We start from the raw sequence: 25,460 nt of genomic DNA, 5'->3' as shown, positions 1-25,460 counted from the left end.
TCAGAATCCAAGTTTCCTTTGCTGTTCCTGCCTGTCTTATTAAACACAGAGTGATCAGCCTACAAACTCCACAGTAAAAGCCTTCATCACAGAGCTGATTATGTCCTTCACTGGATGTACTGGAAGTTTGGGATCCATCACTTTCAACTGACCTTTGACCTCCTCTAAAAACTGTGGTGGAGCAGCGGTGTCACATTCAGAGCTTTCAGCTTTATTTTGAAAGAGTTCAGTCATCAGGAAGTGAACTTCTGGGTTCTGATTTCCTTTCTATTCTTTTACAGAAGTGAAGAAGAAGAACTAAAAGCTTTGAAATGATCTGAGTGATATTTTTGAACATTGCCACCAAATTGAGTTCAGCCTCCAGCAGTAACTTTGTTTCATGATGCCTCCCTGATGATGTGATGTTTGATTACAAACCTGTTTATGTGTTAGACATTAATCACATGAACACAGGCAGAAAAAAGAAGCCAATGAAACAAATGACAGAAACGTGTTCATTCACTGCCATGATCCATATTTTCTATGTACAGATGTTTGTAAAGAACACGTGTGCAGCGCTTTGTTCTGAGTATCTGCTGTCAGCACACAGTGCAGCAATAACTACAACCACACGTTTCTGTAGATCCTGAACATCAGCCTGGAGGAATCTGACCTCAGGTCTGCACACAGAGGAGCTTCACCTCTGGGATGATGCTGGCTTCAGCTCCTTCTACAATCAGGCAGAAGCTTCTGCACCATCAGGGCCCTGTTTCAGGAAGCCGGTTTAGTGGAAAAACTGAGTAAGTATACCCTGAGTTAACGAAAACTCTGGGTTTTCGGTTTCACAAAGTGAGTTCAGCTGCAGCCTGAGTGAGTCACTATGACGACACACTCCGTGAAGCTAACCTGCCCCCTAGCAGGTTTACTACAACTAACCCTGACTGTCTCCGCCCCTTTGTCGGAAACCTGACAGTAGGAAGTGTCGGACATGGCGTGCCACTTCCTTGAAGAGCCAGTAGATCGTGAAGCCCAAATTCTCCGCAGAGCTCACCGCCGGGAGAGAGTGATCAGAGCGCGTTTGGACATTTTATCATTTCCTGATGATTTTCTGTGCGAACGTTACCGTTTCTCAGCACAATCTATAAGTTATGTGAATAACATCCTCAGGCCATATATTACGCATGTGACACATCGCGGACATGCTCTCATTTTATTACATATTATTTGTATTGCACTTCGGTTTTTTGCAAACGGGAGCTTTCTGTATAATATTGGTGACGCTGAGCACGTTTCCAAGGCTACCGTCTGTCGGGCAGTCAGGAATGTTACAGTTGCACTGAAACGTCTCCTGTACTCGTCTGTGGTGTTCCCCGGTCACAGACCCACAAGATTTATCAAAGAGGGATGCCACAAAATTGCAGGTATCAGGATGACCAAAACTTAATTTATGATGTGGTGCTACTTGGACTACTACTTAAATTGCACATTTATTTTCAGGGTTCCCAGGCGTGATTGGCTGTATAGATGGTACTCACATTCCAATCATTGCTCCTTCAGTAAATGAAGGAGACTATGTGAACAGGAAGTCTTTCCACAGCATTAATGTACAGGTACATAGTTCCCTGTAGCATGTCAAACTAACAAATTATTTCATTATAGTAATGGATGCTAATTTGTGTTCTCTGCACTGTGAAGATCATATGTGATGCTGCCAACATTATCACAAATGTGGAAGCCAAGTGGCCAGGCTCTGTCCATGACTCACAAATATTCCGTGAATGTACACTGAGCACAAAATTTGGACATGGTGAGTTGAGAATACTTTAAAATATATAAAGACCAATTGCTTCAGGGACATTTGAACTGAAGTGTATCCTTCTGTCTTAGGAGAGTTCACTGGCTACTTGCTTGGTGATAGGGGGTATCCATGTTTACCCTATTTGCTTACCCCTTACTCTGACCCTGAACCGGGCCCACAGCAGCGATATAATCTGGCTAATTGCAGGACAAGAGCCAGAATTGAAATGACTATCGGAATGCTTAAGGCCCGGTTCCAGTGCCTGCAAAGACTCAGGGTCACCCCAGAAAGGGCATGTGACATTATTGTGGCATGTGTGATTCTTCACAACATTGCCACAATTAGAGGAGAACACTGTCCTTCTGAACCAAACATCAGCAGTGATCCAAACCATGAACATCCTGACCCTCCCACGGACATACAAGATGGAAGAGCAGTCAGAGACACCATATGTCACAATCATTTCTTTTGACCCATCACCTCAACATGTTGAAAGAAGAATAAACAGATTTTTTGTTCAACTGGCTTTATTGGTCACCTGTATTTCCTGTACACAAAGTATTAAAAGATGTAAACCTCATAAAGTGTCTCTGTTGCTTCCTCCTCTGTAACAGCTGTCAATGTTTCTTCATTATTTTCCTGTAGTAAAGAAATAAACAACATTGCTGTTCTACTGTAAACTCATATAATCTGTGGAGTATTACTCACAACTGCATGTTGGTCTGGCTCAACAGGAGGCTGCACCAGATGCAGTACACCACCACCATCAACTGATAGAATATGAGGTTTATACAGGTCACTTATAACTTACAAGGGACCAAATGGCAATTAACAAACATACCAATCACCTTACACTTCATTGTCATTATGCTCTCAAAGACAACCAAGACTGAGGGAAGGCAAAATCAGTAGGAAAATAACTTCACTACAAAATAATCCATTATGGTAAAGAGTTTATCAAATGAATGAGCAGCACTGCAAAGGTGACTGTGAAGAAAGGATGTATGCACATCATGTATTATTTTGAATTTACCCCCTATGTAGGCACTTGTGTCTTGCGGGGTTACTGACTCAGAGGATGTCCCCACAGAGATGCCTTCGGCCACAGGGCGCCCACTGTTTTGGCTGAGGGCCAACTGCTCAGCCTCTGTGAGTGGTGGAGGACCCCCACCTGTTTTTCGGGCCTCCGCTTTTTTTCTGTTGGCTATAACGGGCCACATTTGAGCATACAGAGTAAGCAAATATGTACTTGTAATGTGCTCAGATAATTTCAATAAGTGCTTACAGAAAGAAAATTAATGTAGCCTCTAACTGCAATCGATTTACATGGGACAAACAGACCAAGCACTATGGCTCATAATACAATTACACCTTACCTGTTTGGACTATATTTTTATATTTCATTTTTACTTGCTGCCAGGCACGTTTGGGGCCTGTTGGGTTGCACTTGTGCTCACATCATCACAAAATCAAATGTATAAAATAAAAAATTAAATATAATAAAATAACGTGTTAAATGGGTGGAAATCCCTAGATCAATGTTTAAATTAACACTCACGCATTGACTCTGTCGGCTATGTTTTGCCATGCATGCTCCCTTTTTTTTGCAGCTGAGGCTGTGTTACTTTTTTTCTGCAAAATTTGCATGTTATCGGCATATGCTGCCATCAGAATTTCGGCGTCAAGCGCTGTAAAATACATTGACCGTGCCTTCTTTCCCTCCGTCTCCATGGTGACTCGCTTAATCTGTGCTCCACTAATCAGGGCTTTATGTATCCTCGTGTGCGCGCTTCACTTGGGGTTAAAGCAACTCCGCGTTGATTGAACTACTTGTTATCAGCCTTTCTGAAACCGGATATTCCGAGTTGGACAGTTCGGGGTTACTCAACCCTGAGTATCGTTTTTCACTCTGAGTTTTCTAAACCGGCTTCCTGAAACAGGGCCCAGGTCAGCGGTGTTACCACAACACCTCACATTCTTGCCACATGTATGGCAAACCACGTCTCAGCTATTCGTGGAGGTAAAATACGTCTGCACATGACTCTGTTTACGCTCAGCCATTGTTGTGAGTGTGCACGCCAAGGGGCCGGACACAATGACGGGTATCGCAGGAATCGATATTTCAGTATCGATCCGCACATCACTAGTTGAGATACGTTTTAAAGTAGTCCCAAAAAACAAATGCATATTTTCCCGAACCACTGTTCCTTGACTAAGGTGGGTAACGTGATGAGGTCAAGGAAGGGTGTGACGGAGATTTGATTGAAAAACTTGCAATTGTCGTCCGTTAAAGTTTCACGTTGGCTTTTTCATCTTGAAAGCCCTCTCTGCTCGTGTCCAACCCGTGTGAACAATCACAGATGTGAGAAATGTAAACAAACCGTCCGCAGAACGCTGATCAGGTTATTTTAAGCGCAAGAAAACAAAAACGTTGCACCTTTGTGGAGGTGAAGCTCAGGAGGTTTGGATTTGTTCAAAGCTCTGTCTGCTCCATCTTTCTTTCCCTCAGGCCTCTCCAGATCAGGAAGGAGGTCCTGTTCTCCTTCTCCCTCCTGGATTTCTGGATCCAGGGAAGGGTCAAAGTCTCTCAGCCCAGCATCAGAGCTTCTGGCTGGGGGAGGACTGGAAGTTTCAGCTGGAGGCTGAGAGCCTGGATCTGCCATCTGAGTCACAATTCAAATATTCTCAGTAATCTCAAAAAGCAACAGAAAGGTGCCATTTTCATGAGCAGTGGGTTATCCAGCAGTTTGATTCATGTCAGCAGCATTTAGTTTGTAACTGCTGACTCACCTCTGGCTGTGTCCTGCTCTCAGGGTCACAGTGGACACTGTACCTTTGACCGAAGCTGCAAAGACAGTCAGCAGGGGTCTGGATGCATTCAGCACCACGTCCTTGTTGGGCAGACACCTTCAGTGACAGGACAGTTTATTATGCTGGTAACGTTAATAAGTCTGTTCACCTGTAGAGCTCATTTAAACACATCAGCTGTAGAACATCATGTGTCATGGCGTGTCCAAACTCACAGGCTGCATCCTCCTGAGGACCCGGCCTTCAAGGTCTACGTGGGCCGGGTCCTCCAAAGGTCGGGTAGGCGGGAAGTGAGCGGCTGTGACGGTCTGGCCTTCAGATCCGCGTCACCGCTGTCTCGGTGGAATTTAATAAACTCAGCCGTCTGCTCCTTGCTGTCTAAAATCTAACAGGACACAGGAGTAAACTCTCGACCGTCTCACACTTCTGTTTAATCACTTTTCTGTTTGACGTTTATTCAGCTGTGTGAAAACTGTAACTTCAGCCAAACCAAACAAACAACACTGAAAAAAGCCAAACGATAACATTTTTACGTGATCTAAGTGACTTATATATCATGTTTAAACCTGAACAGCCAAAGGCCGTGGGGGTCCAAAAACGATGTGCCGGGAGTCCGCTGTTCTCGCCGGCTCTAATGACCCTCGACCTCCCGGTTAGCTATCCAGATGGTGGGTAACAGACGTCTCCAAAAACGTCAGAGCACTTTTGCAAATATGTGATATCTTGACAAACCGAGCAGATATTTGAAGTTTACACTCCTACATTCTCAAACAGGAGCCCCAGCAGAGATGGATGGCTGGCGCGGCTCTCCGGAGCCCCCAGTCAGAGCAGATGCAGGGCCAGCAGGTGTGGAGACCCCTGGCTGAGGCAGCTGAAGCTGTGGGTGGCTGTCAGCCAGCTCAGGATGCCTTTTGGGCTGCAGCAGCATAAAATCCTCAGCAGGCTGGGTAAGCTTGCGTGAGCTCTCTGTGGAGGCTGTTGCAGCTGAGATGGCTCACCCGAGCGGTGCAAACTTAGTTACCTTCAACGCTCCAGAGTCAGCTGAGGTCAGCAGCTCAGCCTCTGGGGAGGTTACAATCCCTGGAACAGCCAGGTCTCTACAACCAGAAACAGTCTTTGCATGTGCAGCTTCAGAACCAGACTTGAAGTTCCAGTTAGTGTCCGATGTCCCAGAAACACTCAGGTGCTCACTGAGCAATCTCTTGAGGCCAACACTCAGAAAATCAAACCGTCTTTGAGCCTTTGTGGGAACATTTATCGTCTCTGCTGGAAAGGTGGAAACATCTGGGAGATGCAGCCTTAACACACTGGGCTTCACAAGTCCTTGGAGGCAGCTCACTAAACTCAGGGATGCAGACAAAATCAGCACTTGCAGGAACACAATGTGCCCTCTCACAATGTGCTTGGAAGCATAAACTGAGTTTTCCTCACTGACTGTTTTAGACAGGATTGTGGGAGCAACACAAAAAGCAGCTTCAGCTGGAAACACACAGTTTAGTGTCTTTGCTGCTCGCTTTAAGTCACAATAAACAGGAAACTCATTGTGTCTCATGTCAGAATCACTCATATACAGGACAGGAAGAGGCGGAGCTTATTTCCTGCAGGGAGAGGTTAGCAGTCTGTGTCTTTCTCATTTCTGACTCCTAAAGAGCTGAAAAACACAGGCTGTTATTGGTTGGCTGACACTGGGATTAATGTCCTTGAAGCCAGCAGTCTTTAATGTCCAGGTTCAGAACGGGCAGGTGAAAAACAGTCCTTTATGTCCTCTGATGTTCAATAAACTGTCCTGATTACTGAGGGAGCAGAGAAAGTGTCTCCATCACTCACCACAGCTGGATGCTCTGAAATCCTGGAATCCAGCTGTGGAGAGGAGCGCCGGCGGCGTGGACGCAGTTTAGTAATCAGGGAACGGGAGACAGGAGGGAAACACAGCTGGGACCAATTACACACACGAGACAGGAAACAGTAACACAGGACTGTCAAAGTAAAACAGGAAATATAACACAGAGTCCAAAGTAAGGAGACGTGGGACACAGTGAAGACACAGAAACAGAAACCAGAACTATAATCACAAAACAAACTCAGAAACATAAAGAGTGAATCAGCTGATTCAGTGTTTGTGACAAAAACATGGATCCTGGTTAATAACTTTTATTTGTTTGTTTCTGTATTATTTTGTGTATCGTTCTTATGAGCTGTTGTTTTGTCAGTGAAATATTATTTCATTGTTTTAAGCTTTTTGTTGACTTTGAAGTGCTTAAGTTGATATTTTTGAACATTTAATTTGTTCGATTATTGTCGAGTCGATAAAACTGTCAAACGCACAGCTGCTTCCAGCACGGCCGGAGGAGAGGTGGCCGAGCAGACGCACAACACACACAGCTCACAGGTTTGCATTTCTAGATATTGCAGATGTTGCAGAATTTGAGAGTAAAGAACTCAGAGATCCAGCGCTGTCTCCTGCCCCTTATTTATACACCACAACACAACGACAGGCGTAACTCACACAAACGGGTAACATGAGGCTCAGATGCTTTGGACGTGTTCACATATACTGGACACAGAATGATGAAGATGGAGCTGCAGGAAGGAGGAAAAGAGGAAAAACACAGAAAAGATTCACAGATGTGGTGAAAAAGGACACGACAGCTTCTGTTTGTTCGTTTGGTTTTTCTTTATTTGGTAAAGATTCAGAAATAAAGAGAAGATCACATGTTTGAATATTATATTAACGTTCTGTAATTACAACAAGTTGTAAAATCTTTCCAGAGTGAGACAGAGACTGTGCAGAGACTGTAGAAGGACAGAGCAGCAGCAGAGCAGTCCAGATACACTGATGATCCTCTGTCAGATCCAGAGGGACACACAGGGCTGATGCTGGACTCTACATTGTGTCTGACAGTGGAGCTGCTCTCAGAGCAGTTCACTCTGCAGCACTGACAGTCATCTGCACTTCATTCCTCTGTCAGTCACTGCTGGATGAAGCTCTCCTCTCCACCTCCCAGTAACATGGCCCAGTCAGAGCGTCTCTACACACAAGCTGCTGCTGCTTCAACCTCTCTGGATCATCAGGACACAGCTGCTCCTCTCTCAGCACACACACCGTCCTGTTTACCATCATCAGCTCCACCTGCAGAGAGAAGGAGGAAGAGCAGAGGAGATAAACGAGTGTTTCCAGAGACTCTTCATCAGCTGTCAGTCAGTGATGCAGCACATCCAGTATAAAGAGCAGCAGGGACGTCAGTGCTGGGACTGTACTAGGACTCATTGTTGCTTCACTTTTTCTAATCTTTGGATTTTTATTGAAGTTGCTGAAAATGTTTTTCCCTCCTAGTTTGAGTTTGGACTTTCATTCATTAGAAGAACCTTGGTGTGTCCACTCTGAGCTCTGTAGGAACCCCAACAACAAGCCCAACAATCCAGATGGACGGTTCCAGCTGTTAACTGGAGGAATTCCATCCAAACATCTGCTCTCACTAAATTCTTCCTCACCTACAGACTGTGTTCTTCACTGCTTTAAACTTGGAAATCAATGCAGTCATTGGTCTGCGTGCTGCTTTGTTCAGAGAGCTGATTGGCTGTTGACAGTGTTTGATCAGAGCGTGTCAGCCGTTACTATGGTGACCATAAAGGTGAGAAACAGGAAGTGTTTGTGTCCAATCCTGAAGCCTGTCACCGTTCTCCTCTCACAGCTTCACTGAGAAGCTGCAGCTTTACAGGAAACACTGGATCTTTGTTTCATACTGACTGTGTTTAGTACAATACTGCTGACAGCACCACCCACTCACTCCATCACTCTACTGACCTCAGAGTCTCCAGTCTGTAGTCTGGACTCTGCTGAAGATCAGACAGCTGCTTCACATCTGGATCCTTCAGGTTGTTGAAGTCCAGGTCCAGCACTCTCAGATGGGAGGGGTTGGACTTCAGTGCTGCTGCCAGATAATCACAGCTGATCTCTGACAAACGACACCAGCTCAATCTGTATAAAGAATGAAAGATGTAAGTTTATTAGACAAAGTGCTTGAAATCATTCAGTGTTTCATCATCTGTTCAGAGCTGAAGAAGGTTCAGAATGTAGAAGTTTAGAAAATGGAAACTCCAAACAGCTGAAGCCAACAGGAAGCAGCTTCAAACAGGAAACTGTGCAGAGTTTCAGACTATATGTCCTGATGCAGCCAGTTGGATTTTGGAGATTTGAATCTCTGTTCTGTGACTAAGTCCTTGAATCATTTCTTCCAGTTGGTCCAACAAGACAGACTAAGTATTGGACATGTGTTGTGGCTCCATCAGGGGAGCTTCTAAATGTGATGTGATGGCCCCTCTGGGTCTGTCAGGTCACAGCACTGAAGAGAGCTCAAACTGGGCACACAGTTGTTCCAGTCTGGACCAAAGACTCTATACTGGGACTGAGGGACTGCTTTGACTGCACCCACTGGGACTTTTTAAGGGCTCATGTTCTCACTTAGATCATCGATTTCTACTGACATTTCTTTCTGGGAAAAATGGGGATTACTTTGGAAACAGGAAGTATTTTCCCCAATAAGCAGCCCTGGATTAGTAAATCACTCCAACATGTTCTCAGGCAGAAGAAGCTGTCTTGTTATGAGGGAGAGAAGAAAAAGATTGAGGCACAGAAACCTGTTGAAAGAGAGATAAAGCAGCTAAAATCAGGTGTAAAAGTAAAGCAGAGGATGAGCTGAATAAAGGACACTCAAGGCTGGCTTGGAAAGGAATGAAGTCCATGGTGGGGATGCAGGACAAGGAGCAAAGATGAATGTGATGCTGAATCAGCAGAAAACTTGGACTCATTTGATTCCAGCTTTGATATCATTGATTTCAATGAAGAGCTTTGTGATTGTAGCAAAGGGCTGGTAGCTCTGAGAGTCCCACTGATGAGGTGTTTGTGTGGAAATCTCTTAGTGGGACCAGAGAGAGAAAAAGCCCTGGTCCTGATGCTGTGGGAGGGAAATGATTGAAGTGTGCTGTGAGGAAGTGACTGGGAGATTTTCACACATTTTCCAGTCCTCCTTGGAACAACAGGAAGTTCCCAGCATATGGAAACAAAGGTTAAGTGTCCTATGGCACTCAGTGATGATGGTGCTGTGGCCCCACCACCTCCACCTCTTTGTAAAGGAACTAACTGTAATCTGAAGCTTCAAATGGAACTAAGACTTCCTCCACTAGGTGGCAGTGTCTGGTGAGAAAGTGTTAGTGGAGCTGGCCTGGAGTCAGAAACAGGAAGATGCAGGATTTGGGCTGAAATGGGCAAAAGTGGTTAGCACTAGTGCCTTAGAGCAAGAAGGTTGTAGGTTGAAGCTTGTTGGTCAGCTGGGCCTTTCTGTGGAGGTTGGATGTTCTCCCACAGTCCAATGAAATGCTGCTTAGGTTCATTGGTGCTTCTACATTGGCTGTAGGTGTGGATGTGAGGGAGTGCTTCTCTGTCGCTCTCTGTTGGCCCTGTGATGGACTGCTCACCTGTGCAGGTGGACCACGCCTCTTGCCCTATGACAGCTAGGGCACAGGCTGCAGCCCTGTGAGCCTAAGCTGAATAAACAGTTAGCAAAAATGATCCATAGATGGCCTGAAATCCCCCAGTTAGCAGTTTGGTAGATAGCTATGACATGCTAATCCCATCCAGCAGCTGTATTCTACCTGTAAGCTGATCCCTGCTGAGCCAAAGCACTTTTTCATATACAAATTACAACCTTTAATAGAAACCTATTGGTCAGCATCTTATTAGCCTGCTGTTAGCTTCATTCCACAGAAAACTGAGAGAAACTAACAGAGTTGATAAAGAATAAAGAGAAATGTGCTGATTTAAAGCCTTTGAAGTGCTTCAGATGATCTCTGTCCACTTCTGTCCACTCATTCATTCATGTAAGCTTTCTAATGCAGCTTTGATCTTCACAGTCTGCTTGATGAAACTCATTCTAACCCTGAATGTCAGAGTGTTCCTCCTTCTCTTTCCCATCATTCATGCTGGCAGTGGAGGAGATTTGGATGTTGGACTGTGTTTTGGATGATGTGTGTATGTTTGTGTTGGACTGCTGTCTGTAAAGCAAACGCACATTTTGCTTTGGATTTCAGTGTCAGACAGACTTTAAGGTGCAATGAAGAGTTTGAGAGTTTCACAGTGAATTTTCCAGTGGAGGATTTTTCTTCTTCTTTGAAGGTTTGAAATGTGAACATTGTTCTGCTGCAGTCAATGGACTAAACCAGAGAAGAAGAAAACAGACTTTACCATGAAGATCCTCAGTGTGGATCAGTATAATATCAGCCTGATGTCTGCAGTTTAGTGTCAGCACAACTTTCACATCATATTCATCTCAGCACAACTAAAACATGCTGACTGACCTCAGAGTTTCAAGTTTACATCCTGGACTCTCCAGGAAACCACACAGATGCTTCACTCCTGGATCCTGCAGGTTGTTCCAGCTCAGCTCCAGCTCTCTCAGATGGGAGGGGTTGGACTTCAGTGCTGCTGCCAGATAATCACAGCTGATCTCTGACAAACCACAGCGCTCCAATCTGTATAAAGAATGAAAGATGTAAGTTTATTAGACAAAGAGCTTGAAATCATTCAGTGTTTCATCATCTGTTCAGAGCTGAAGAAGGTTCAGAATGTAGAAGTTTAGAAAATGGAAACTCCAAACAGCTGAAGCCAACAGGAAGCAGCTTCAAACAAACACAACAAGAGAAAAAACTCTGAATGTTTCACATTAAAGTCGAACATTTCTAACAAGAGTGTTTTAAAGACAGAGTCACTGATGATCATCTTCTGCCCAGTAAAACTTTGGTTTTCCACATGTGAGTGTTAATGATGCACAAAGACTGTGAGTGCAAAGAAGGAGCGAGGAGGATGACAGAGAGATGGTACAGGAGCATCAAGAACCCGGCGAGGAAATGAGCAGAAGGACTTTGGAGCCTGTTGGATTGAAGCTTTCACAGAGACGTATTTGACTGGACACCACCAGGACAGACTTTTAATCCCAGGATTTGGATGAGCTTTCTGTCTTTATGTTCACAAATGATGTATATTTAATGCATTTAATGTATTTGAACCATATTTAATGCATATTACAGGATGTAACAGCTGCATATGTGTCAACAATAATGGCTTTGATTTTGCCCCCTATGAACATTTCTGTAGCTCCGCCCCTGCAGCAAACGTGTGTGAGAGCAGCCACGGCCCGCTCCTCCATGGTTTCATTCACACTCATCTCATACTGAACACACACACTTTGTAGGAATCATCAGTACTTTGACTGTTTCTCAGGTTAGCTTCAGGTTAGCCATTTAGCATTTCTCCAGTCTGAGTCACAGAGCGTCACATGACGTGACAGAAGCTGATTGGTCAGCTGCAGTGATGGTGGTGGAGCAGCATTAATGATGATGCTGTAGAACAACAGGAACACGGGGATATCAGACTGTTAGTGGGTTTAGTCATTCCTGCTGCACTTTGTCCTTCTTATTGAAGTGACCTGCTGAGAGCTCACACTGTTCTCTGTAGAAATGATGTCAGTCTGACTCGTCACATGTTTGGAGGCGTGTTTGATGTTTGCTCTTCTGGAAACTCTCAGTATCAAATATGGAAGATGCAAAGGAGACACGCTTCAGTCTGTATGGACCCGTTTCTACATGTTTGTACATCAGCTTATCAAATCCTGTCTGCTGTCTTCATTTATTACTCTTCACCTGCTTCACTGTCACTGTGTGGGCGGAGCTGCCTGAGCCCCGCTGTTAGGTTTTGTATTGTTGATTGTCATTTATGCTTAGAAATATTTAACCATATATGCTTAGAGGTGTATAATCAATTGTGTACTGATAGGATGTGTGATCTTTAGCAGGCTGCAAAGGCTTGGTGTGTATTCCACACTGGAATGCACACCTACATCCTGGGAGCATGGGAAGAGGTCGTACCTTGTTTTATTGTTTTATGGCAGGATTAACGTATCTATATCTGTTTTATGCTAAGTGCCTTTTGTTTAGATGAACTGTTGGACTTCCAGACCAGCAGGTTTAGGGGAGTCATTTATGGGGTCACACTCTGACCCCCCCCCCCCCCCCCCCCACACACACACACACACAGTATTCTTTGTTCACATGTATACCTATGTAGACGTCATATGTTAATGACCCTATGCATATTCATGTAACCACAATAAAAGGAGTGCAATGGGGAACGACACTTGGCTCCAGGCAGGTCTCCCTCATGCATAACTTTCTGCTTCTTAATTCAGATCAAACTGAGGTTATTGTACTCGGCCCTGAAAAGCTTAGAAATATGGTATCTAAGCAGATTCTTACTCTGGATGGCATTACCTTGGCCTCCAGTAATGCTGTGAGGAACCTTGGAGTCATTTTTGACCAGGACATGTCCTTCAACGCACATATTAAACAAATATGTAAGACTGCTTTCTTCCATTTGTGCAACATTTCTAAAATTAGAAATATCCTGTCTCAGAGTGACGCTGAAAAACTAGTTCATGCATTTATTACTTCCAGGCTGGACGACTGTAATTCATTATTATCAGGATGTCCAAAAAACTCCCTGAAAACCTTCAGCTGATCCAAAATGCTGCAGCAAGAGTCCTGACAGGGACTAGAAAGAGAGAGCAGATTTCTCCTGTTTTGGCTTCCCTTCATTGGCTTCCTGTTAAATCCAGAATTGAATTCAAAATCCTGCTCCTCACATACAAGGTCTTAAATAATCAGGCCCCATCTTATCTTAATGACCTTGTAGTACCATATCACCCTATTAGAGCACTTCGCTCTCGCTCTGCAAGCCTACTTGTTGTTCCTAGAGTATTTAAAAGTAGAATGGGAGGCAGAGCCTTCAGTTTTCAGGCCCCTCTTCTGTGGAACCAGCTTCCAGTTCGGATTCGGGAGACAGACACTATCTCTACTTTCAAGATTAGGCTTCAAACTTTCCTTTTTGCTAAAGCATATAGTTAGGGCTGGACAAGGTGACCCTGGATCCTCCCTTAGTTATGCTGCAATAGACGTAGGCTGCCGGGGGACTCCCATGATGCATTGAGTTTTTCCTTTCCAGTCACCTTTCTCACTCACTATGTATTAACAGACCTCTCTGCATTAAATCATATCTGTTATTAACCTCTGTCTCTCTTCCACAGCATGTCTTCATCCTGTCTTCCTTCTCTCACCCCAACCAGCAGATGGCCCCGCCCCTCCCTGAGCCTGGTTCTGCCGGAGGTTTCTTCCTGTAAAAAGGGAGTTTTTCCTTCCCACTGTCGCCAAAGTGCTTGCTCATAGAGGGTCATATGATTGTTGGGTTTTTCTCTGTATCTATGAAGCGCCTTGAGGCGACTTTTGTTGTGATTTGGCGCTATATAAATAAAATTGAATTGAATTGAATGAGTAACAAGAAGAACTTTGCCTACTTCGTGTCTTGCTTGCTGTGTAATTATATTGTCTTCAACGTTCCAGCGAATAGGTTCAAGCTACAAACCTATCACCCACCCACACAGACACATCTCCTCTCTGGAGCTAAACTTCTGCTTCATCTCCGCCTCTTTTCTTCATCCTCCAACTCTCTTTTCTCTTCTTCAGTGTTCTGCAGCCACAGAGCCTCACAGCCGTTAGCACGCCCATACCTGAGCAGCTAGCATTACCCAGCATGCCGTGCAGCAGTGTCAGTTTGTAAATGTGCAAGAATTCCTGCTCCAAACTGTTTCACAGAGTGCTGTGTGCCGTGACCTTTGACCTGCTAAAGACAGTCAGCTGTGGATTATTCATTGTTGTGTCTGATACTTAGAACTGTGAGGAAGAAGCTACACAGTTAATCAGGGTCCCCTCTCTCTGAATCAGGAAAGGTGGGCAGGCCGCGTGTGGGCCGCGGGCCATACATTGAGTATCACTGTTTGAAATGTGAACCTTGTTCTGCTGCAGTCAATGGACTAAACCAGAGAAGAAGAAAACAGACTTTACCATGAAGATCCTCAGTGTGGATCAGTATAATATCAGCCTGATGTCTGCAGTTTAGTGTCAGCACAACTTTCACATCATATTCATCTCAGCACAACTAAAACATGCTGACTGACCTCAGAGCTTCAAATCGACATCGTGGATTCTCCAGGAAACCACACAGATGCTTCACTCCTGGATCCTGCAGGTTGCTGTAGGTTCCACTCAGGTCCACCTCTGTGGGATACGAGGGGTTGGACTTCAGTGCTGCTGCCAGATAATCAAGGCCAATATCTGACAAACCACAGCTCTTCAATCTGTATAAAGAATGAAAGATGTAAGTTTATTAGACAAAGTGCTTGAAATCATTCAGTGTTTCATCATCTGTTCAGAGCTGAAGAAGGTTCAGAATGTAGAAGTTTAGAAAATGGAAACTCCAAACAGCTGAAGCCAACAGGAAGCAGCTTCAAACAAACACAACAAGAGAAAAAACTCTGAATGTTTCACATTAAAGTCGAACATTTCTAACAAGAGTGTTTTAAAGACAGAGTCACTGATGATCATCTTCTGCCCAGTAAAACTTTGGTTTTCCACATGTGAGTGTTAATGATGCACAAAGACTGTGAGTGCAAAGAGGGAGCGAGGAGGATGACAGAGAGATGGTACAGGAGCATCAAGAACCCGGCGAGGAAATGAGCAGAAGGACTTTGGAGCCTGTTGGATTGAAGCTTTCACAGAGACGTGTTTGACTGGACACCACCAGGACAGACTTTTAATCCCAGGATTTGGATGAGCTTTCTGTCTTTATGTTCACAAATGATGCTGTAACTCTGTGAATGTCCTGGAACTGTCAGCAGTGTGGTTACGTCCTTTTGACCTGAGTTTCCACAGCTCTTATAACAGCAGTGTACATTCACCTGCAGGCACACGCTGCCTCTGCTTCAGCTCTGTTTATGAAGCACAAACTGCAGGAACCAAACTCAGACTGGCTCATTTCAATCATGTCTGCTTACAAAGACACTTTGAAACTCTTATCAGTATGTTTCCTGTCCTACTAGGACGGATCAAACTCTGGACCTTTGTTGTGGATCAGTGAAGGATGCTTAGAAATCCCTCCTGCTGCCTGAGCTTGAACATCATCAGCACTTTAACACTGAGCAGAGGGACGTGGAAAAGGCCTTCTGTCTTTATCTGACTCAACTGTTTCCTTATGTGGGCTGAAGAAAACACCGTTGTAGACTATATTTATATGAAACATGTATATTTAATGCATTTAATGTATTTGAACCATATTTAATGCATATTACAGGATGTAACAGCTGCATATGTGTCAACAATAATGGCTTTGATTTTGCCCCCTATGAACATTTCTGTAGCTCCGCCCCTGCAGCAAACGTGTGTGAGAGCAGCCACGGCCCGCTCCTCCATGGTTTCATTCACACTCATCTCATACTGAACACACACACTTTGTAGGAATCAAATCAAATCAAATCACTTTTATTGTCACATCACATGTGCAGGTACACTGGTACAGTACATGTGAGTGAAATTCTTATGTGCGAGCTTCACAAGCAACAGAGGTGTGCAAAAATACAATAACGTAAACAAGCAGAATACAAGAATGGCTACATCTGAAACTAATAAATATATGTACAATATATAATAGTATATGCATTACTGGATGTGTATACTAAATATGTTTTTCTACACGCGCGTGTGTGTGTGTACATATTTTACAAATTAAATAGAGTAAACAATAAATATATAAAAATATACTGAGTTGAGACATGTGCAAAACAGTGGCATCACTGTACAGTATGTAGTGCATAATGTTGAAGTTCCAGTAGTGAAGCTGAGGTGTCTATGAAGTGTTCAGCAGTCTGATGGCCTGGTGGAAGAAGCTGTCTCTCAGTCTGCTGGTTGGGGACCGGATGCTGCAGAACCTCCTTCCTGATGGAAGTAGTCTGAACAGTTGATGGCTGGGGGGACTGGAGTCCTTGATGATCCTCTCCGCTTTCCTCAGGCACCGCTTCCTGTAGATGTCTTGGAGGGAGGGAAGCTCACCTCCAATTATCCGTTCAGAGCACCGCACTACTCGCTGGAGAGCTTTGCGGTTGTAAGCGGTGCTGTTGCCATACCAGGTGGTGATGCATCCAGTGAGGATGCTCTCAATGGCACAGTGATAGAAGGTCCTGAGGATGCGGGGGCTCATGCCGAATCTTTTCAGCCTCCTGAGAAAGAAGAGGCGCTGCTGCGCCTTCTTCACTGTTTTGTTTGTGTGTACTGACCACGTAAGATCCTCAGCCAGATGTACACCAAGGAACCGGAAGCTGCTCACTGATGGGGGTGTGTACTTCTCTGCACCTCCGGAAGTCCACTATCAACTCCTTTGTCTTTGCGACGTTGAGGGTGAGATGGTTGTCTTGACACCAGTGGGTCAGTGCGCTGACCTCCTCCCTGTAAGCCGTCTCATCACCATTGGTGATAAGACCCACCACTGTAGTGTCGTCCGCAAACTTCACAATGATGTTGGAGTTGTTAGTGGCTGTGCAGTCATAGGTGTAGAGTGAGTACAGGAGAGGGCTCAGTACACACCCCTGTGGAGCACCAGTGTTCAGTGTGATGGGGGATGAGGTGATGCTGCCCAGTCTGACTACTTGGCATCTGTCAGACAGGAAGCTAAGGATCCAGCTGCAGAGGGAGCTGCTCAGTCCTAGATCCTGTAGTTTCCTGTCCAGCTTCGAGGGAACGATGGTATTGAATGCTGAGCTGTAATCTACAAACAGCATTCTCACATACGTGTCTCTCTTCTCCAGGTGTGACAGGGCAGTATGTAGTGTCAGGGCTATGGCATCATCAGTGGACCTGTTGTGGCGGTATGCAAACTGTAGAGGGTCCAGTGAGTCGGGTAGTGCAGAGCGGATGAAGTCCCTGACCAGCTTCTCGAAGCATTTGCTCACGATGGGGGTCAGGGCTACAGGTCGCCAGTCGTTCAATGAGGAGATGGTGGAGGATTTGGGTACAGGGACGACGGTGGCCATTTTGAAGCAGGCTGGGACTACAGACAGAGAGAGGGAAAGGTTGAAGATGTGCGTGAACACTCCAGCCAGCTGAGCCGCGCATGACTTGAGGACGCGGCCGGGAATCCCGTCCGGACCAGTAGCTTTGCGTGCGTTCACCTTCCTGAAGCACTTCCGCACATCCTCCTCAGACACAGCGTGCGCACTGACGTCATCCGCGGTGCGCACACTGTCCGGTCTCATGGTGTTCGCTGTGTCGAATCTAGCGTAGAATACGTTTAGATCCTCACACAGAGAGGCCGTGGTCTGCGGTGTGCTGGTTTTCCCTCTAAAGTCTGTGATCGTGTTTAGTCCCTGCCACATACTCCGAGGGTTGTCAAACTGTTGCTCCACCCTGTCCCTGTACTCACGTTTGGCTGCTTTGATCGTCTTCCAGAGTTGGTAATGTGCGTGTTTGTAGTCCGATGTGTTCGCGGAGGCAAAAGCAGTGCTCCGTGCCGCCAGTGACGCGCGAACATCTTCGTTAATCCAGGGTTTTTGATTTGGGAAGGATTTAACTGTTCTGGATGGGACGACATCTTCCACGCATTTCCTGATAAATCCACAGACTGAGTCTGTGTACTCATCAATGTCCCTAGCAGCCACGTGAAACATTTCCCAGTCCGCGTGATCAAAACAGTCCCGCAGCGCAGACTCCGATTGGTCCGTCCAACAGTGCACCGCCCTCCGGGTTGGAGCTTCCTGTTTCAGCTTCTGCCTGTAGGCGGGCAGGAGCAGGATGGAGCAGTGATCTGATTGGCCGAATGGGGCGCGGGGGAGGGCTTTGTACGCATCCCGGAAAGAGGTGTAGCAGTGGTCAAGTAGCCGGTTTCCACGTGTGTTAAAAAGGATGTGTTGGTGGAGTTTGGGTGAGACTTTCTTCAGGTTTCCCTTATTAAAGTCTCCGGCTGTGATAAACGCTGCCTCTGGGTGTGCGGTTTCCTCACTGCTGATCGCGCTGAACAGTTCCCTGAGTGCTCGGTCAGTGTCGGATTGTGGGGGAATGTAAACAGCCGTAATAATCACTGCTGTAAATTCCCTCGGTAGCCAGAATGGCCGGCACTTAATCATCAGGTACTCCAGGTCCGGTGAGCAGAAGGATTTGACCGGGTGCACGTTCGCATAATCACACCATCTGTTGTTGATCATGAAACATACACCACCGCCTCTGCTTTTCCCAGTAAGATCCTGTGACCTGTCCGCGCGATGCACGGAGAACCCCGGTAGTTGTATTGCGGAGTCCGGTACCTTGTCCGATAGCCAGGTTTCTGTGAGGCAGATCACGCAGCAGTCTCGCTTCTCTCGCTGGAATGAGATCCGTGCCCGAAGCTCGCACAGCTTGTTCTCCAGAGACTGCATATTAGCCAGTAATAAACTGGGTAACGGTGGTCTGTTAGTGCGCCGTCTCAGTCGAACAAGAATGCCAGATCTTCTCCCTCTGCGTCGGCATTTGCGGCCTCCAGGGCCAGAGAACAAAGGCGTCTCAGGTGAGATGAATGGGGGGTCTGCAAACGGAGCGTCCGTGTTGCAAAACTTGAACTCCGGAAAGTTATAAGAAAGACCGTCTTTTATGTCCAGTAAGGTTTGTCGGTCGTACACGTACTACTTCGTGTCTTGCTTGCTGTGTAATTATATTGTCTTCAACGTTCCAGCGAATAGGTTCAAGCTACAAACCTATCACCCGCCCACACAGAAACATCTCCTCTCTGGAGCTAAACTTCTGCTTCATCTCCGCCTCTTTTCTTCATCCTCCACTTCTCTTTTTTCTTCTTCAGTGTTCTGCAGCCACAGAGCCTCACAGCCGTTACCACACCCATACCTGAGCAGCTAGCATTACCCAGCATGCCGTGCAGCAGTGTCAGTTTGTAAATGTGCAAGAATTCCTGCTTCAAACTGTTTCACAGAGTGCTGTGTGCCGTGACCTTTGACCTGCTAAAGACAGTCAGCTGTGAATTATTCATTGTTGTGTCTGATACTTAGAACTGTGAGGAAGAAGCTACACAGTTAATCAGGGTCCCCTCTCTCTGAATCAGGAAAGGTGGGCAGGCCGCGTGTGGGCCGCGGGCCATACGTTGAGTATCACTGTTTGAAATGTGAACATTGTTCTGCTGCAGTCAATGGACTAAACCAGAGAAGAAGAAAACAGACTTTACCATGAAGATCCTCAGTGTGGATCAGTATAATATCAGCCTGATGTCTGCAGTTTAGTGTCAGCACAACTTTCACATCATATTCATCTCAGCACAACTAAAACATGCTGACTGACCTCAGAGTTTCAAGTTTACATCCTGGACTCTCCAGGAAACCACACAGATGCTTCACTCCTGGATCCTGCAGCTTGTCGTTGTTTCTCAGGTCCAGCTCTCTCAGATGGGAGGGGTTGGACTTCAGTGCTGCTGCCAGATAATCACAGCTGATCTCTGACAAACCACAGCTCCACAATCTGTATAAAGAATGAAAGATGTAAGTTTATTAGACAAAGTGTTTGAAATCATTCAGTGTTTCATCATCTGTTCAGAGCTGAAGAAGGTTCAGAATATAGAAGTTTAGAAAATGGAAACTCCAAACAGCTGAAGCCAACAGGAAGCAGCTTCAAACAAACACAACAAGAGAAAAAACTCTGAATGTTTCACATTAAAGTCGTACATTTCTCATAAAAACAGGACAAAGACTTGAAAAAGTCGTGTTTTTCCTTCCAGGAACCACATGGCTTCACTTTTAAAGGTGAAGTGTGACAGAAATGGACATATTTGAAGTCCAACACCTTTTTCCAGTCACATTATTAAAGCAGACAAACTACAAGCTCATTTTCATTCCAACAAGTCATCTTCTGACCTGGACTAACAACACTGGTCTCTATGTGCAGCTGGCTGTGAGACCAGTGCTCAGGGAGCGTCTACAAAGTGCAACACTGAAAGAACATCACACACTCATTTGCTTCCAGCACTTTCACACAAACTGTTGTGATATTTTGATACCATGGTAGCATTTACAGGATATTGTTTTATTGTGATATTATACAGAAAAGAGTTACTCAATAAGGCCCATCTACTAGTTGTTTTTCTCTTTCTCTCTGACCCAAGAATTAATGTGTAAAGACTCACAAGCTGGTACCCCAAGGTCGAAAACACCACAGAGATGAGACCACTTCCTTACTCCCATCCTCCCTTTTTCTTTATCTCCTGGAAAAGGCTCGTTAAAGGCTAGGTGGTTTGTTTCAGAATTCACTAATGAAAGAACTCTGTATTTTATGTCTAGGAGTGTATTTTGCTGGGATGATCATAAATTGTAGCTGAAGAGAGAAACTACACACAGGATACTTCTTTGCTCACAAGGCAGGAAGACGTTTCCTTATTTGGTCTGTACCGGTTTGAACTGGGAAAGCTGACACACGAACCTTTTTTTCTCTATATAAGCTGTTATGTACTAAATAAACCTTTGAGTCGATTTGGGAAGACAACCTGAAGCAGTCTGTGTTTCCTTGTTCTCCCAAGCTGCTCCCGACGTCGTAACTAACCCAGCTGAATGGCATACCTGAGTGTTACTTTAAATAATTAGGAATCTTAGAAGGAAAGGACAGAACTCTGCTTATCGCTCGTGCCTTGGAGGGAAAACCGGGATGGACATTTTTTCCTTCAATTTGGTGTCAGAAGTGGGATTGACTGACAGAAGGTAAATATGCGTCTTTAATATTTATATGAGACCGTATTATGCCTCTCTCAGTGATCGATCCATAAAAAAAAACGGGATATGCTGACGAAGTTTCACTTAGTGATCCAGAGAGATACACTGACGACTTCCTCAGTCCCCGAATAAAGTAAATTAACCCTTGTGTGGTGTTGGTGGACACAGGAAGTTGCCTGTTGTCTTGAAACGTACGTTAAAAAGTGAGAAGTTGCTCACTCAGAAAAAGTGACACAGGAAGTTGCCTGTTGTCTTGAATATTTCTCGTTAAGTGAGAAGTTGCTCACCAAAAAGTGACACAGGAAGTTGCCTGTTGTCTTGAAACGCACGTTAAAAAGTGAGAAGTTGCTCACTCAGAGAAAGCTAGTAAATAATTAAATTTAATTTTGTTAAAAAAAAAAAAAAAAAAACGAAAGAAAACTGAAAACGGGTCTCACAGACCCGATTACCATACAAGGGTTAAAAGCAGTAAATTAAAAGCAGAAAGACACAGGAAGTTGCCTGTTGTTTTACGAGAAGTTGCTCGTTAAGCGAGAAGTTGCTCGCTAAGTGAGAGTTGCTCACACAAACAAAAAATTGCTAGCAATAAATTTAAAGTAACCTCAGCTGTGCCGCAGCGAAAATACTAACATAAATCCTTCAAGCGTGTAAACCCCTCTGGAAATCACTGAACATGAGTCAGAATTATTCAAAGACCACAGACAGGTCCGATAAAAAATCTAAAGTACCTGTAAAACCAAAAATTAATAAAATACAAAATAAAGTCTCAAATAACGGCTCAGTACGACTCCCATTTCCGGTTACGTGTAACCTACGTCCGCGAATCGGCGAAGACTTCCATGATTACGTATCCAGAACATGCGGAAGTGCTTATGTGACTGACTTTGTTTACAACTTAAGAAGTTCAATGCATTCTAATTTATTTCTGGAGCCTTATCCCGAACGATTATCGCCAGAAAACAGGTCAGTAGAAATGTTGAATATCATTTGTGATAAGAAAAGTAGTCTGCTTAAAAAGTCCTGTAGAAAATACATGATAGAATGCCGCGACGTGATACATCAAATGTTACCACTATGGAAAAAGGGACCGGAACCAGGTGTAGATACTTTTACATCAAATAAAACTAGTGCAGGCTCTAGCAAAGAAAATAAATCTACCGCAGGAAAAGCTAGTCTTGCATGTTCAGCCGTTCAGCCTACAGCCCCACACCCTTACGATGAGACCGAATTAATAGTCGCTGTAGCAGCTGCACGCAAACAACGTCAGCATTCTGATCCAACCAGCTCAAAAGAAAGCGACGAAAAATCTGAATCACATGCAACGGATCTTAGCCATCTCTTTAAACAGGATCAGGAAAAACAATATATACGCCGCAAGGAAGAATTAGCAGAACATAGAAAAAGAGAAAAACTTTTGAAAGAAGAATGTGAGGAACTTATGAAAAACAATTTAGACGACTATGAAGAAAAACTTTTGCATCAGGCAGTGTCCACGATAGACACCCACATGAAACGCCACGATATCGTAGCTAGAGGTTTAGAGGTAGCTAAAGAAATACCTGTTACCCGAACTTTAATAAAGACTTATCTAAAAGGAAAAAAGGAAAAACAAAGCCGGAATGACAAAGGTCCTTACGCCAACACTCGCGGTAGTAAACAAACAGACCCAAAATCTAGTGACGTCAATGACACTTACCCCTTTATGATAATAGGAGATCAGTGTTGTATTCAGCCCCCTAAAATCTCAGAATTAGTGACAACTATTAAAGAGCTTCCCGATCCTCTTAAAAATCCTACAGCCTTTGTCTCTGCACTACAGAGAAGTACCAGATATCACCATTTGGGTGGTCCGGATTACAGGTACATATTGTGTCAATGTATTCCTGGAGTAACCGAGTCACAACTCATAAGAGAGATAGGTGAATTAGACCCAAAGCATGATAAAGCATCCACAACTGCAGAGTTTTTGTGGGTAAATAATGACAAAGTCGCCGATTTCTTTAAGAATCTAAAGAAATTCCTGCTCACAATGTCCAGAGACAAAATTGACTTAAATGCAGTAACTATGTGTAAACAGAAGCCTGATGAATCTATCCTAGTATTCATAAAACGCTTTATGCACTGTTGGACTAATGAGGCATGCATGCCAGAGGATGGTAATGATCAGATTTTCATCACCACCTTTTTGAACAATATCCACCCTGAATGCTCTCAGTTGCTAAAAGTGACAGCTACTGATAATCTCTACGAATTGAGTAAAGATGCTTTCTTAAAGCTTGTACAACTGAAGGCCAGTGCAGATACTACCACGAAAGCTAAAAGTGTTAAGATAATGTTGAATTTTGATGTAGAAGGCTCAGAGGAAAGTGAGAAACTAATGTATGCAGGATTACCCGCTCCAGCACAGCATGGAAGTTTCAGAGGACGGAAGGATAAAAGTAGAGATATGTGTTTTTATTGTGTCTCAGTTTTCCAGCAGCCGCAGACACCCAGAGCAAAAATGAATTTGTGTATTTCATTTAACATAAAGGGTGAAATGTTTGCTGACACTGATAACAGCTTATGTTTTCTCTGCCCTATGTACCGACATGATGGAGAAGGAACATCCTCTGTGTCAGCTGGACCCTCAGCAGAGAATGAACTCAACATCCTTTTTGTCCGGTACTCTATGTCACGCACTGTGCCAAAAAAACGTGTACAGACGCCACTACCAGGTCATCCCATGACTGGGAGCCACACTTTTGTTTCTCTAAGGTCAAACAGTGATTTTGTTACATAACTCAGACATAGGTTACGAAATATGTCGTCACATAGATCTAACCTACCCTATCGACTGTACTATTTCTGCACTTACGTTGCCAGCTGAATACCAGAATATGACATTGTGGTCTAAAAGTGAGAATGATATAGGATTTATTGACTGTACACTTTATCACGTACACCTATTAAAACACAACAAGCCAGTATATGTCAAGCAACATCCCATTTCTGCCGAAAAAGCCGCAGCCCTAGATGTCATGATAGGAGATTTATTGACTACAGGAGTAATAAAGCCCACACTCCTGTCAATCCTGTGCCAAAGCCTAACAAACCTGGCGTATGGCGTTTCATACAAGACTTAAGGCAAATTAATGCAGTCAACATTCCTCTGCCACCTCTCGTTTCAGATGTTCACAGCATATTGACATGCATTGCATACACATTTTACCGTGGTGGATTTATGCTCTGCCTTTTTCTCAGTACCTGTGCATGAAGACACACAGCTGTTATTTGCATTCACACATAGAAATAAGCAGTACACTTGGACTCGTTTGCCCCAAGGCATGATAGACAGCTCTGCTGCTTTCTCAATGGTGCTTCACTCCTCCAGGGCTGCACCCTGATCCACATGTGGATGACCTCCTCCTCTGTGCTGAAAGTGAAAAACTATGTCAAACTGCTACACACATGCTTCTCCAGCACCTCCAAAAGACTGGCCACAAAGCATCAGCAAAGAAAATGCAGTACTGTCAGACTTCTGTTCAATATTTGGGATTCACACTGTCTCACGGAAAACGTTCCATGACTGCAGACAGGGTCAAAGCTGTGACCTCTGTCCCTCGGCCCACTACACAGAAGGAAATGTTGTCCTTCCTGGGCATGGTGAACTATTGCAGACAGTGGATACCAGACTGTTCTTTTCATGACCACATTCTGTGTGACTGTTGTAAAAAAGACAAGCCTCCTCGAATACTGTGGTCCACAGAAATGACTGCCTCTTTCAATGCATTAAAGGGAGTGCTGACCTCCGCCACTCAAAGGTGCTGCCTGAATTGTTCAGGGGATGCCGGCCTGCCTGAGGGCAGTAGCAGCTTGCTCTATCATGATAAGGGACTGCGAGAAGCTCACACTCTCACATGACACTATTCTACACACCAATCACCAGGTCACGACCATTCTAGCAAACATAACTACACAACATATGCAAATCTCACTATAAAAGCGAGCAGCACACCTGATTCGCCAGCACATTTATTGATCCTATGCTGTGTTCTTCTGACCGACAGGATGGCTCAGACAGGCTTGACGATCATGACTGCATGACACGTATACAGGAATCCACAGCACCACGTCCAGATTTAGAGCAAACACCTATCCCAGACTCAGCCACGGTTTATGTGGACGGGTCCTGTTCAAGGCCGAATGACAACTCATTTCTTTGTGGCTAT

The 25,460-nt window shown here is 44.6% G+C and overlaps 1 protein-coding gene and 1 long non-coding RNA gene across 3 annotated transcripts in view; one reads left to right on the top strand and one right to left on the bottom strand.

The window, feature by feature from the left end:
- LOC147302924 (protein NLRC3-like) overlaps positions 1-25,460 on the bottom strand; it is a 74,949-nt gene that overhangs the window by 14,812 nt on the left and 34,677 nt on the right. Inside the window, exons 11-14 of one of the 2 annotated variants that reach the window (XM_086284387.1) lie at positions 19,835-20,011; positions 14,647-14,826; positions 10,940-11,113; positions 8,391-8,564 (exon numbers count right to left, since the gene is read on the bottom strand). In XM_086284387.1, the coding sequence (XP_086140513.1) occupies positions 8,391-8,564; positions 10,940-11,113; positions 14,647-14,826; positions 19,835-20,011 (705 nt within the window). The remainder of the gene's footprint in view (positions 1-8,390; positions 8,565-10,939; positions 11,114-14,646; positions 14,827-19,834; positions 20,012-25,460) is intronic. The other variant, XM_086284388.1, reaches the window with a different exon arrangement.
- LOC147302925 (uncharacterized) lies at positions 1,019-2,447 on the top strand. Its single transcript, XR_015127334.1, has 3 exons — positions 1,019-1,589; positions 1,675-1,786; positions 1,867-2,447. It is a non-coding gene; the product is annotated as an uncharacterized LOC147302925 (long non-coding RNA).

The sequence above is a fragment of the Aulonocara sp. 'chitande type north' Nkhata Bay genome, linkage group LG23 (assembly GCF_057382095.1).
Source record: "Aulonocara sp. 'chitande type north' Nkhata Bay isolate Kocher_YH1m ecotype deep benthic linkage group LG23, A_spYH_male_GT1.1, whole genome shotgun sequence".
In the NCBI taxonomy this organism is placed as follows: domain Eukaryota; kingdom Metazoa; phylum Chordata; class Actinopteri; order Cichliformes; family Cichlidae; genus Aulonocara; species Aulonocara sp. 'chitande type north' Nkhata Bay.
Note: the sequence above shows the minus strand (reverse complement) of the source record. Positions and strands in the feature narration are given on the sequence as shown.